The following is a 13203-nucleotide window of genomic DNA, read 5'->3' on the forward strand; positions in this document are numbered from 1 at the left end:
GGGGGGAAAAGAGGTGGTGGTGATGGTGGAGGGCACTTAAGGGGAAGAGCACTGGGTGTTGTATGGAAAACAATTTGACAATAAAATATTATGGAGAGGGAAAAAAATTTAAAGCATAATCAGAGCACAATCTATATACACCTCTGACAAAGTCTACCTCCCCAAGCTAGCCTTGAGATGTCATTATGCTTATTCCCATGATGCCCTTCTCACAGATCAGTAAAGGGCTCGACGATTCTGAGCTGGACTGGTCTTTGTTCTCACCATGCAGGCTCTGAGGCCCCCGGGAAGCTGTGTCACCAAGAGAAAGTCAGTGCAGCAGTAAATTGAAATCATGTCAAACTACAGCAGAAAAAGAAAGACGAAACACCAAATCCCAAACATCACAGTCTCTCCCTCAAACTGTCACTTCTCACCACAGAATCTCAGGCTGGAATATATGCGACAAGGAGAGAGGAAAGTAAAGAGGCATGCGTGATTGTCTGGGGGTACTGGGGGTTTTAGCAGACTCAGCTGGAGCTCATGGAAGACTCCTTTTTCTCTAGTTAAGAGCTGGGAGAAGAATAACATAGAGGGAGAGACTCTTTCTAGGTCTAGGGTTTAATCAGCCTATCAGGAGTCTTAGACCTAAGCAATTCCAGCTCAAGGCCAGTCCCAGGTCAGCTTACAATGTCTACGAGGGAGAAGAACTCAAAGAACAAAAAGGCCTGCCTTTCTTCTAGAAAAAAAAAAATAGCTCCAAACTCATCTTGTTTGTCCAACCCCGTAAGCAAACCTGCCTCAGAAGTGTAGGTAGGGGGTGGAAGGTGCCTGGGTGGCTCAGTTGGTTAAGCATTCGACTTCAGCTCTAGTCATGATCTTTACGTTCATGGGTTCAAGCCCCATGTCAGGCTCCTCAGAGCCTGGAGCCTGCTTCAGATTCTGTGTGTGTGTCTCTCTCTGCCCCCCTCCTGCTCACACTCTTTCTCTCCAAAATAAATAAACATTTTTTTAAGTGTGTGTATGGACCATTGGTGGTGGAGGTAGGATGGAGAAGCATGGTATAGACAGCCACTGTGACCTTGAACTTGGCCCCTCTCTCCACTAGGAGAAGTCCCTGCCCTTTTGACTTCTTTGGGTATGTGAAGAAAGGGTGTCCTGGGGTGCACTTTGGGCCAGGACTAAATACCATCTTGGGATTTGATCAACCAAAATCAGAGATCCTCCTCTTTGGATTCAGAGTGGGTGAAGAAGAAGAGAGGTATTCTGGGGAGCTGGAGTGAGCTTCCATCCCCTTGGAGATGAGACATTTTCCTCTTCCTGTATCTTTCAGGCTCTACTCAAGCCGTGGTCAACCAGTGGGCATTGGTATCCTTTCCTTGGATGGAGAGCAATACAAGGTCAGTGAAGCCCCCCAAATTCTCTCTTCTCCTTCCTGGGACTTGCCAGATCTCCTCTGACTCCCTTGAGGCCCAAAAAAGTGAGCAGCTCACCCTTCACAGCCAAGATTGTATCTGTTCCTTCTCTCAGAATTAGATGACAGAGGTCAAGCTCAGATAGGGAAGGTGAGGTTTGCCTCTAGGCCACCCATCATTCTCTCCTATTTCCCCACAGAAATTAAGCTGAGCACCAACTCCACATAAGCTCACCAGATAGGGCTGCATGGTATGTACCAGAAAGCTGGGCGAATCTGCCCACGAGGACTACATAGGTGACTGGTAAGGGCTTTGCCTCTGGGAGCTGGGCCACCACTATCGAGAGACCTTATAGTTAAACTCTCCGTGCTGCAGACAACGCATCTGTAAAACGGGATTTCAACTGCGCTTAAGTCATAGGGTCTTGTGAGGAGGAGATATGTTAATATAGGGAAAGCAACGTAAAACAGTGCTGAGGACAGACTAAGCTCTCAGTAAATGTTAGGAGAGGTTGTGACTTATTAATATACTGTGTGTGTGTGTGTGTGTGTGTGTGTGTGTGTGTGTGTGTGTGTAGGAGGAGGGATTAACTAATAAATTTCCTCCTGTCTCACACAGTGACTGACTCCCTTATTACAGCAAACTCTAAATAAAGATCCTCCTCTTGGGGCACTTGGGTGGCTCCGTGGGTAAAGAGTCCGATTTTGGTTCAGGTCATGATCTCACGGTTTGTGGGTTCGAGCCCCATGTCGGGCTCTGTGCTGACAGCTTAGAGCCTGGAGCCTGCTTCAGATTCTGTGTCTCCCTCTCTCTCAGCTCCTCCCTTATTTCTGTTGTCTCTCTCTCTCTCTCTCTCTCTCGCTCTCTCGCTCTCTCGCTCTCTCTCATGCTCTCACCCTCTTTCTCTCTCTCTCAAAAATAAATAAATAAACATTAAGAAAAAAAGAGCCTCCACTTTTCTCGTTCAGACGGTCTTTATTTCCACGGGAGTCTTGGGGTTTTGGACTTGCTTCTCTCAGCAGATAGCTTTATTTCCTTGGAAAAACACAGGTCCCAACACACAGTGAGCTCAAATGTCTGGAAAGTTTCCTTTCTCCAAGGGTGAGGGCCTGTGAAGAGGAAGCCAGGGAGCACTTCCCAACAGAGCCTGGATCTCAACCTTCAGCATGCACTAGAATCATCTGGAAGTCCCCTGAAAGCACACTTGCTGAGACACACTCCCAGAGCTCCCGTTTCGGTGGAGCTGTGTTGAGGATGAAGAATTTGCGTTTCTAACCGGGCTTCCAGGTGCTGCTGAAGGCGCCCGAGTGGGCCTGGGTGTTGGGAGCTTCAAATATCCCCCTGGTGACTGTAACGTGTGGTTGCGGCTTGAGAAGCACTGGAAGAAAGGCCAGGACACCCCAGGGACAGTCCTCTCTAGCCCCCAGAAGGTCCTCTTGGTGGACTGTGCCCATTGTCTCCTAGGAGTCAACGCCCGTCTTGTTCTGTGTCTCTGGTCAGGAAGAGGGTTGGGGTCCCGAGGAAGGGAGAATGAAAAGGAACGGAGGTCTCCCTCTTGTCTGGAGAAAAAAGGAAAGAATTGGGTAAGTTCTCTCTGACTCTGAGAGAAAATGACTGTTAGATAAGGCATCCAGGATCTTTGCTCTTCTTCTCAACCCCGGGGAAGCTGAGGAACAGTATTCATTGTCCATCAGAAGCTCTCTCCCCTCCTCCTCATACCACACGCCCCACATGACCAATTCCGAGGGGGGCACAGTTTTTCAGATATTTGGTAATACATGCATTATTTCACTCACTCTTACCATCACAATGGAGTATGAATTTCACAAATTTACAATCCTGTTCCTACCATAAGGGTCAGCTCCCTGAAGCCTCTCAGGTGTATAATTGCCTCCAAAATTGAGACCATCACATCTAAGAACTAAAGTTCATGCCAAGACCCAATAACTCCCACAATCACAAAAGGAGATTGCTGAGTAGGTCTGTTTTCTGTAGATTTCTTTGATCTGCCCACCCATTTCCTAGGTGGAAAATGTACAGTCACACCCTATACATGATTATAATTAACTATTGCATAGAATTCACTTTTTTAAAAAATAGCTTCATGAAGGGCACCTGGGCGGCTCAGTCGGTTGGGCGTCTGACTTCAGCTCAGGTCACGATCTCATGGTTGGTGGTTCGAGCCCTGCATCAGGCTCTGTGCTAACAGCTTGGAGCCTAGAGCCTGCTTCTGATTCTGTGTGTGTGTCTCTCTCTCTCTGCTCCTCCCCTGCTCTTGCTTTGTCTCTGTCTCTCATAAATGAATAAACATTAAACATAATTTTTAAGATAAAATTTAAAAATTTTTTTGTTTTTTTAAATATATTTTTGAGAACAGCACAAGCAGAGGAGAGTCAGAGAGAAGGAGATGCAGAATCCAAAGCAGGCTCCAGGCTCTGAGCCAGCTGTCAGCACAGAGCCCGATGTGGGGCTCGAACCCATGAACTGTGAGATCATGACCAGAGCCGAAGCCAGACACTTAACCAACTGAGCCACCCAGGTACCCCTAAGATAAAAATTTTTAAAAATTAAAAAAATTTTAAAAGCTTCATCAATCCTTCATAGCATATTGTTGTGGGACAGGAATGGGTAAGAAGCAAGGGAGATTCCTATTATTTAGCTCATTTAACACTTTCTCACATCCTTCTGAATTAAACACTGAATCGTGAATAAACACGGGGAAAGGTGCCCATGTTAATGTCAGGTTTGCTGCCTTAATTCAAAAGGTGGAAATCAAGAGCTAAGTCTGTGATATGGAGTCGCTATGACATAGACAAATTAGTTGAAGGTTGACCCTTCACATCTCCTACAGCCACTGCTCCAAGAAGGATCCCTTTGATCTTTTCTCTCTTAACTGTTTCGAGAGATTCCTACCCCCTTGCCAAGAAACAACCTCACCTCTTCTCTTTTTTGAGGAAAATTTTCCTTACCCACCACTTGTATCTGTTGTGACTCTTGCTTAAGAGGCACAGAAAGCACAGCTCTGACTGGTTTACTGGGAAGGGGATGTGTTTGCTCATCTACTTGAGAAGTCCAGTGTGTAGGCTGCAGCTCAAACAATGTCATCTTTCTGTTCCCCATCTCTCAGCTCTAACTGCACTGTCTTGGCTCCATTTTTATTCACAACTAGCATGGAGCCCAATGTAGGGCTTGAACTGAGGACCCTGAGATCAAGACTTGAGCTGAGATCAAGAGTCAGATACTTAGTTGACTGGGCCACCCAGGTGCTCTGTGGATCCATTTTCAGATAGCCCTTCCCCTCATGATGTCAAGGCAGCATCAGCACTGCCCTAAATCCCTCTAAGTTCAAGTCCAAGTGAAAACAGAAAGTGATCACTTAACCCAAGAGTGAAACCAAAGCCTTGGGTCTGACTGTACTCTTCTGGTAGGATCACATGCCCATCAGCCACCCTGAGGACTAATGGGTGGGGCAGGGACAGAATGGTCCAGTTAGCTCAGTCATACACTTCAGTCAGAGGGGAGAGCTGAGCCCTATCAGAAGTATCTGGACTGGGGGTCTGGGGTAGAAGTATTTTCCCAAAGGAAAAGTGGTAAATGGTTATTAGAACAAGGGTGAATGGATGCAAGGGTAAAATCACAGAAGAAACCAAGTCCATCAAACTACCTCTCTGCTGACTTTTGAATAACAGGGAAAGTGCAGTGTGGAAATTGACTAGACTCGATGTAGACAGCTCCTAACATTCCTCTTTTGGATTGTCACTAAATGGCTCCCTTCTCTGAAGACAAGGTGTATCCCATCCATCACTGCATCCCCAAGGCAAACAGAATAAATGACGTACAAATGCATTCCTGCTCTCAGAAGTGTGAGACTGCTTCCACAGCCCACAGAAACAGATTGGGTCATGGGGAGAAAAGAAGGCAGTTAGTGCCCTAAATAACCATTAATGAGAAAGGATATTATGGATCTGTTGTTTAAAATGATACCAGGGGCACCTGGGTGGCTCTGTCAGTTAAGCCTCTGACTTTGGCCCAGGTCATGTCTCATGGTTCGTGGTTTGAGGCCCACATCAGGTTCTGTCCAGACAGCTGGGAGCCTGGAGCCTGTTTTGGATTCTGTGTCTCCCTCTCTCTCTGCCCCCCCCTTCCTCAAAAGTAAATAAACATTAAAAAATATTTTTTTAGTGATATCCAGCTGGGGTGCCTGGTGGTTCAGTTGGTTTCAGCTCAGGTTATGATCTCACCAATCATGAGATTGATTCCTGAGTCAGGCTCTGTGCTGATAGTGCAGAGCCTGCTTGGGATTCTCTCTCCCTCTCTCTCTGCCCTTCCCCTGCTCTTGCTCTCTCTCTCTCTCTCTCTCTCTCTCTCTCTCTCTCTCTCTCTCTCAAAATAAACATTAAAAAAAAATATATATATCCAGCAAGGGATACTTTGTGTGACCTCTCCCATCTTCTCACTAGAATAACTAACAAAACACAGAAAAAAGAATGCTGCTCACTTTCACAGCTGTGACTGAAGAGTTACCTGATTCCACAACCTGCAAAGATTGACCTTTGACTCCAAAGCATATGGAAATCACCAAATCCCTTCTGAACTTGACCTCATGAGACTAAGACCACTTTATACCTTCTCCACATTGAGTTCTTACCAACCAAAAGTCTTTATAGTATCCAATCTAAACTAGAGGTTGGCCAACGTATTCTTGTACAGAGGTAAATATTTTAGGTTTTAGAGCTATCCCATCCCTGTAGACTTGCAACAATTCAACTCTGCCCTTTTATTTTATTTTATTTTAAAATTTTTAACATTTTTATTTATTTTTTCAGAGACAGAGAGAGACAGATCATGAGCAGGAAAGGGGCAGAAACAGAGGGAGACACAGAATCTGAAGCAGGCTCCAGGCTCTGAGCTGTGAGCTCAGACCCCCACGTGGGGCTTGAATCCATGAACTGTGAGATTATGACCTGAGCCAAAGTCAGATGCCCAACTAACTGAGCCACCCAAGCACTCCAACTCTGCCCTTTAAGTGTGGAGAAAAGCCATAGGCTCTTCACAATTTATAACATAATTAATAAATGAATATACACATAAACAAATAGTCCTGGTTGTGTTCCAATTGGATTTTACTTGCAAAAGCAGGCACTGATTGGATTGGGTCCACAGACTACAGTTTACTGACCTGTGATGCTAACCATGTGAAATGACCAATAATATTTTACCCCCTTGTAGCTTCCAGCTTAATCTTACCCTACACTCTATTCTCATCATCTTTCTTCCATCAGAAACAGAAACTCTCGTTTCAAAAATGGCCCTGAATTTACATGGGATTGAGGTACATTCTCCATGGTCACTGAACTATGACTCTTTTTCTGAACCTCCAGCTACAATGGTCCAGACCCTCCCAACTTCACGTCCCTGTTCTTTCCATGCTCGTGTACAGTCTGGCTTCTATATGAAACTCCTTATTTCTATAATACTTGGAGTGGCTTTGACCAAGCCCAGACTGATCCACCTCTTACCCAGTTGGCAGGTAGGAAACAGCCATGCCAGTACAGGGTAATCCAATCACTTGATGTCTGTATAGGCTACCCATGATTCTTTCCTTTTACTCTCCTCTCTGGAGGGTTGTAAGTTCCTATGGAGCTTATATATCTTTTGGCCATCAGGGGAGGGTCTACATCTATCCTATGTCCTCATTGAAATGTACACCATCTTGTAGAATCAGTCCTTTTGACTATGCCCTGTTGTCTACCAAGCCTCTAGGTGATACAGGTACCTAGCCTGAGTCCTTCTCAGCCTGAACCCAAGCTGACACTCCAAGCATTTCTGCTCTTCTCCTTCTAACCATCCTCAAAGATCTTGGGAACTGTCAGCGCCTGTCCCTGAACATGATAAGTCAAAGCAGAATTGAAAGGTTGCTTTCTGGGGTGCCAAGCATCAGTTAAGCGTCCAACTTCAGCTCGGGTCATGAGCTCACGGTTCATGAGTTTGAGCCCCATGTTGGGCTCTGTGCTGACAGCTTGGAGCCTGGAGGCTGCTTTGGATTCTGTGTTTCCCTCTCTCTCTGCCCCTCTCCTGCTCATGCTCTCTCTCTCCCCAAAAACTAAGCATTAAAAAATAATAAGAAAAGAAAAGAAAGGCTGCTTTCTGTTTATTTTCCTTAGACCATGCTCTCATTCATTGCCACTCTAACACCAGGGGCTTCCCTGGGAATCCAGACTCAAGCATCCCCTTCCCCAGTACTGAGTATTCCCAAGAAATAGCCAAGTATTTCTGTAGTAGCTGCTATGTTGTCCTTGAAAGGGCCAATCATTCCACAGCATATCCAAGCTGCCTTCTACGTTGCTTCTCCAGCCCTCCTTCCCATCTCATCACTGCTCTTTAGGAAATGCACTTATCCATCTACCAGTTAGTATATACATTCTAACCTCTCAGTCTCCAGACTGTGCTCTGTGTTCTCAAAGCCAGGCTCCTGCAACTAAAACAAATAGCAATGCTACACAAACACTTTCTCCCTCTTAAGTGCTTAGCTCTTACCAGCAAAGAAAAGAAACAGAATGGCTTTCATGACTAGTGTCTCTACTATGTGTTTGAAAACTATTCAGAAATTCAATAGACCATTTGAAGCTGTAGCCACACGTCCCTGAGGAACTAAATGTCACTAACGTACTAAGTGGAGACCCACAGGACAATATTAAAACACATAGGGATAATTTAAAAAAAACTCAATTAGTATTTCAAAATGTATCCCTTGCTTGTAATTTTAGGCACACTTGATCAGTTTACATTACCAGAAAACCAGACTGGAGAGTGCAAGTGAAAAAAAAGGTAATAATCAAAGATTCCATAGAATGATCTTTCCTGCTGTGTAGAAACCCCTCATTATGAAAACCAAACATGCTCCCATAATTTCAGGCAAAAATCCATTCAGTGGGACTTTAGCTATATCCTGAAACCTTTTTTTTAATCACAGACATAAAAAGAGAGGAAAAAACCACCTTAAACAATCATGTAGTTTCAAAATGTTACCTACAAAGGAATAAAAATCAGGTTTGCTTCAGACTTCTCTTCCACACTCCGTTTCAAAAAGCAATTTCTACAGAGGTTTGAGGGAAAACAGACATTACCCGAAAATGATCAACCTACTGAGTTTGTCTCCTACTGGAGACATAGATGTGGCCGCGAGGAGCAGAAGGGGAAGAACTGTTACTTCAGATGAGTAAGTTCGTACAAGGAGAGATTTCAAAGTGAAAAGACCAGGAGATAGCAGACAGATGTCTAAGCAATATTGAAGGGACAGCGGAAAACGGTCATCACAGAGAATCACACCAAGAGATGGGTGACTGTCTCTGAAATCAGAGTCCAGAACATTCCCACACAGTGAATCTGGAATCTATGGGGTTGAGCAGAGCCAAGAAATAAAGCAAGGCAAGAACACCTATTAAATTTGATGACAAAAAGTCACCAGGAATAGACTTAATTATAAAATTTGTAAAATTTAACCGAGAGTTGTAAAGATGTTTGATGTGTACTTTTTATAGATCTAATGGGGGGTATTATTAGCATTTAAATGAATAACAGTATGTTTATTCCCAGGAACTAGAATGAATTGTCCCACAACATTCAGAGTTCAAGAAATGGTACATCCTTTTTTTTTTAACGTTTATTTGTTTTTGAGACAGAGACAGAGCATGAATGGGGAAGCAGAGAGATAGCGAGACATAGAATCCAAAGCAGGCTCCAGGCTCTGAACTGTCAGTAAGCGCAGAGTCCAATGCAAGGCTTGAACTCACAAGCTGTGAGATCATGATCCAAGCCGAAGTCAGAGGCTTAACCGACTGAACCACCCCGGTGCCCCATAAAATTTCCTTAATTATAAAGCATTTCATACATACACAAGAGGGTATATAGCACATATATACAAGGTAAGAAGAATGAGTTGTAAAATGAACACCCATTAGTGAGGTTAAGAATAAACCATTACTAGGGCTCCTAGGTGGCTCAGTCGGGTGAATGTTGGACTCTTAGTTTTGTTTCAGGTCATGATCCCAGGGTGGTGGGATTGAGCACCTGCATTGGGCTCTATACTGAGCGGGGAGCCTGGTTGGGATTTTCTCTCTCTCTCTTTCTCTCTCTCTCCATCTGCCCGTCTTCCCCACTCACACATCCTCTCTCTAAAATAAATGAATAAACAAACAAACCATTGCCAGCAACATGAAAGGACCCTGTGTGTCCCTCCCCTTCCCCCTCCACCTCTGAGATGTGATCAGAATTTGAATTTTGTGATAACCATTCTCTGACTTTTCTCCAGATTACTTCATATGTCTGTCTGTCTAGCAAAATATTGTTGGTTTTGGTTTGGTTTAAAACTAATAGTAAATATTATACCAAACGTATTTATGTGCAACTTGCCCTTTTTTGTTTAGCACTGTGTTTCATGTTTGCCCATGTTGTCCCCTCCTGTTGACTGCTGTCTAGTATTTGATTCTATGGATGGCATACACCATAATTTATCTACTCATTCTGTCATTGGTAAACACTCAGTCTCTTTCCCATGATTTTGCCCTTACGAACAATTAATATTCTTATACGTGCCTCTGGATGGAGTCTCAGGTAGCTTGGATTCTCCTTTGGTACATGTATCCAATGCATCTGCCCATTTGTATCCAATGTCTTCACTTAGTGGCATCTAAGACAGCTGGAAGGAAACTATTGTAACAATGCATGCATGCTCTTTGAATTAAAACATCATCATTATTTTAAACATTTGACAAGAAAAGGTTGATTTAGATTCAATATCCTTTAGCCGCATCATGAGAAATTTCAACATAATGTTTGTCCATGAAGAAAAGAACTGTCAGATTCTGTAAATATAATGTCAACTCTTAATTTTTGGATGATTCCAAGGGCTTTAAATCTTGCATTATTTGCTCGTGTGAACAAATTTCCTTGCCCATGATAACAGTCCAGAATTTAAGGAGATTATTATTAAAAAGTATTGAACAAGAATTGCCCAAAGCAAAATATCTGATATAAACAAGATTATGCTCATAGAAGCAAGCCTGAGTTTCTAATACAAAAAAATGGAAATCATTTCATCTGAGTAATTACACAAATTCGGTATCCTTCTGAACACTTTTTGGAGTATCCAGCCTCTTAGATGACACCCAATGATTCCTGCCCCAAGACATTCACATCCTGGAATACTTCCCTTTCTCAGGGAATACACTGTATCTCTGTAACTAACAGGACTGTTGCAGAAATGACAGTGTGTGGCTTCCAAGGCGAGGTCGTGAGAGACTTTGTGGCCTCTGTCTTGCTGTCTCTTAGAGCACTTGATCTAGGGAGAGACAGCCACCGTGTTATGAAGACATCAATCACCCAGTGGAGAGCTCCATGTGCTGAGAAACGGACGCCTCCAGCATTGACTCACCGGCCACGGGAACAAAGTATCTTGACGCGGTTCCCCCAGATCCAGTCAAGTCTTTAGATGATGTGGCCCCTGATAACATCTTGTCTGAAACGTTATGAGAGATCTTGAGCCCAACCTGCCCAGATAAGCTGCCCCGATTTCTGAGCCATCATAAACTATGTTAGATAATGTTATGAAGCTGCCAACTTTTCATGCAATTAGTTACACAGTAATAGATTGCTAATGTGTTTATTTTATTTTCCTTACTATAATTATAAAGTCTAAACTTGATGTCAGTTGCTTTCAATAAATTCCATTTAATATCCCCTCCCCCTTCCCTGCCAATCTCCTTCTAAAATGAAGATTAAGGTATGTTAAAAAAAAAAAAAAACTCCATGTCTTTATTTTATTTTGAGAGAAAGAGACAGAAAATGAACAGGGGAGGGGCAGAGAGAGAGAGGGAGACACAGAATCTGAAACAGGCACCAGGCTCTGAACTGTCAGCACAGAGAGGTCATGACCTGAGCCGAAGTCGGATGCTTAACCGACTGAGCCACCCAGGCACCCGATTAAGGTGTGTTGTTAGAGGAAAAAGGCCTGAATTGCCAGTGCTCAGGAGTCTTCACTCTCAGACAGGGATCTTCAAATCATCTTCACTGGCTTCAGGGTTTCTATTTTTATGTACATTAGGGCAAAAGGACAATAAAGAGGTAGGGCAAAATAGGCCACGTTGTGGTGGTAGAAACTTTATTTGAAGGCTTCACAGGAAGTTAATGCCCCTGAAGTCCCTCTGTCTATAAAACATGATCAGGATTGACACATTTGGAGACCCTCAGCATTAAAAAAATAATCATGTCTTCCTCTGTGCAAAATAGAAACTTTAAAAAACCATGCTACGTGTAAGAAGCCCCCCAACACTTCTGTTTTCCCCTGACGCTTTCTTTTGCAATGCCAATCACCAAATTCATCTTAAAATCATTTCAGGGCCCCTGCTTTGTCCCTTTCCTCACAGCTGGTCAGTCTACTGTTTAATCCGGCAATGATAAAACACTCTTACAAACAGAAAGATTCATTTTCTATTTTTCATCACAGCGCCTCCTGTGCCCCAGTTATTATGAAATCAATCATTTTACCTTTAAGCTACCAACTTTTCCTGAGGCGTTCTTGTTAGTTGAGTTGCCTTTGTTAAGTGCTTATTCTGTTAATGTTTCTTTGAAGTCCGTTATGAACATTTTTTTTTTTTACCAGAGATTGTGAAGTCTCTGGTTGGTGACTAAAATGGTGGTTAGGCGGGGGGGGGGGAGACTCAGACAGGCAGGCTTCATGCTCCCAGACCACCCCTTCCTTGTCCCTACTCCCCTAGGAGCATGCAAAGAGCCAAGCTATTTATATCTCCATAATGAAGAGGGATTCAGCAGGTGACAAACGCTGATTTCCGAGGTCAGGAAAACTGCTTCACCTTATCCCTTTTGGGAGAAAACATCTATATATTCCAGCATATATAAAAGCGACTTTCTGCACTTAAGAAGAACTGATTGGGGCCATCTCAGAGTTTGAGTCCCCGTTTGTCAGATGAAGCACACACTTAAGGCATGAAAAAGCAGGACCCTAAAAAATCTTTTTAAAATAATTGATATTGACATTCTGAAGCCGGTCTAAAATTATTATTTCATATGAAATTCAATTAAAAGTGCAGTCTTCAGTATCACCAGCACTTTTCAAATGTTGGGGAACCACATAAACACCGTTCTAAAGTATTTAAATTCTCTCGGAAAAGAAATTTAAAAACTTCGCTGAATTCACGAACATCTATTTTATGATTTGACATCATCAAGTTTGAATTACACAGTTGGGGAGTAGACGGGAGAACCGGCATTTTCAGTGTCTGGAGTCCTCTAAAGAATTTAATCTGACCTTAGCCAGCAAGACCCTTAACAGCATTTGTATCCTTGCTGGTTCACGCACCCCGTCAATAAACCCTCACCCCAGAGCACCTGCGATCCGGAGAGAGCCTGCACCAACAAGGAGCAGCGGCCGGTTTCCTAGCAACAGCGACGCGAGCCCACCCCTTGCGTTCAGCGTCCCTCTCCTACCTCGCTAGCCTGGAAGGGGCGTGGCAAGAAGTCTCCGGCCCAATAGGAGGGCAGAGGAGGCGGGAGCCCCGACCGCGTCCACGTCGCCAGGGAAACCGCTGGGGCCGGCAGAAGCGCGCGATGCCGGGCGCGGAGGACGCGGACCCGGAGCCCGACGCCGACCCGCGCCTGCGACTCCTGGGGGCCTACGTGGTCCGGAGCCTGCGGCCGGCCGCCGGCGCCTGGGAGCGCTGTGCCGCCACGGCCGAGGCGGAGCGGCTGCTGCACGCCTTCCTGGGCCGCGAGGATGAGGGGAACCCGCAGC

General features: G+C 44.4%; 1 protein-coding gene and 1 long non-coding RNA gene across 4 annotated transcripts in view; one reads left to right on the plus strand and one right to left on the minus strand.

Moving 5' to 3' along the window:
• Positions 1-9992: 9992 nt before the first annotated feature.
• LOC115282358 lies at positions 9993-12850 on the minus strand. Of its 3 annotated transcripts, XR_003904608.1 has the most exons (4): positions 12791-12819; positions 11940-12079; positions 10828-10911; positions 9993-10092 (listed from the first exon to the last, which is right to left on the minus strand). It is a non-coding gene; the product is annotated as an uncharacterized LOC115282358 (long non-coding RNA). The 3 variants fall into 3 exon arrangements; XR_003904609.1 differs by lacking the exon at positions 11940-12079 and having other exon boundaries at positions 12801-12850; XR_003904610.1 differs by lacking the exon at positions 11940-12079 and having other exon boundaries at positions 12791-12818.
• Positions 12851-12954: 104 nt separating this feature from the next.
• The window catches only part of DNAH9 (dynein axonemal heavy chain 9), a 319797-nt gene continuing 319548 nt past the window's right edge, over positions 12955-13203 (plus strand). The window contains exon 1 of the mRNA XM_029928843.1: positions 12955-13203. This exon is cut by the window's right edge and continues 230 nt beyond it. Coding sequence (XP_029784703.1) covers positions 13020-13203 — 184 coding nt within the window. The 5' untranslated portion in view covers positions 12955-13019.

The sequence above is a fragment of the Suricata suricatta genome, chromosome 17, assembly GCF_006229205.1.
Source record: "Suricata suricatta isolate VVHF042 chromosome 17, meerkat_22Aug2017_6uvM2_HiC, whole genome shotgun sequence".
NCBI classification, from domain to species: domain Eukaryota; kingdom Metazoa; phylum Chordata; class Mammalia; order Carnivora; family Herpestidae; genus Suricata; species Suricata suricatta.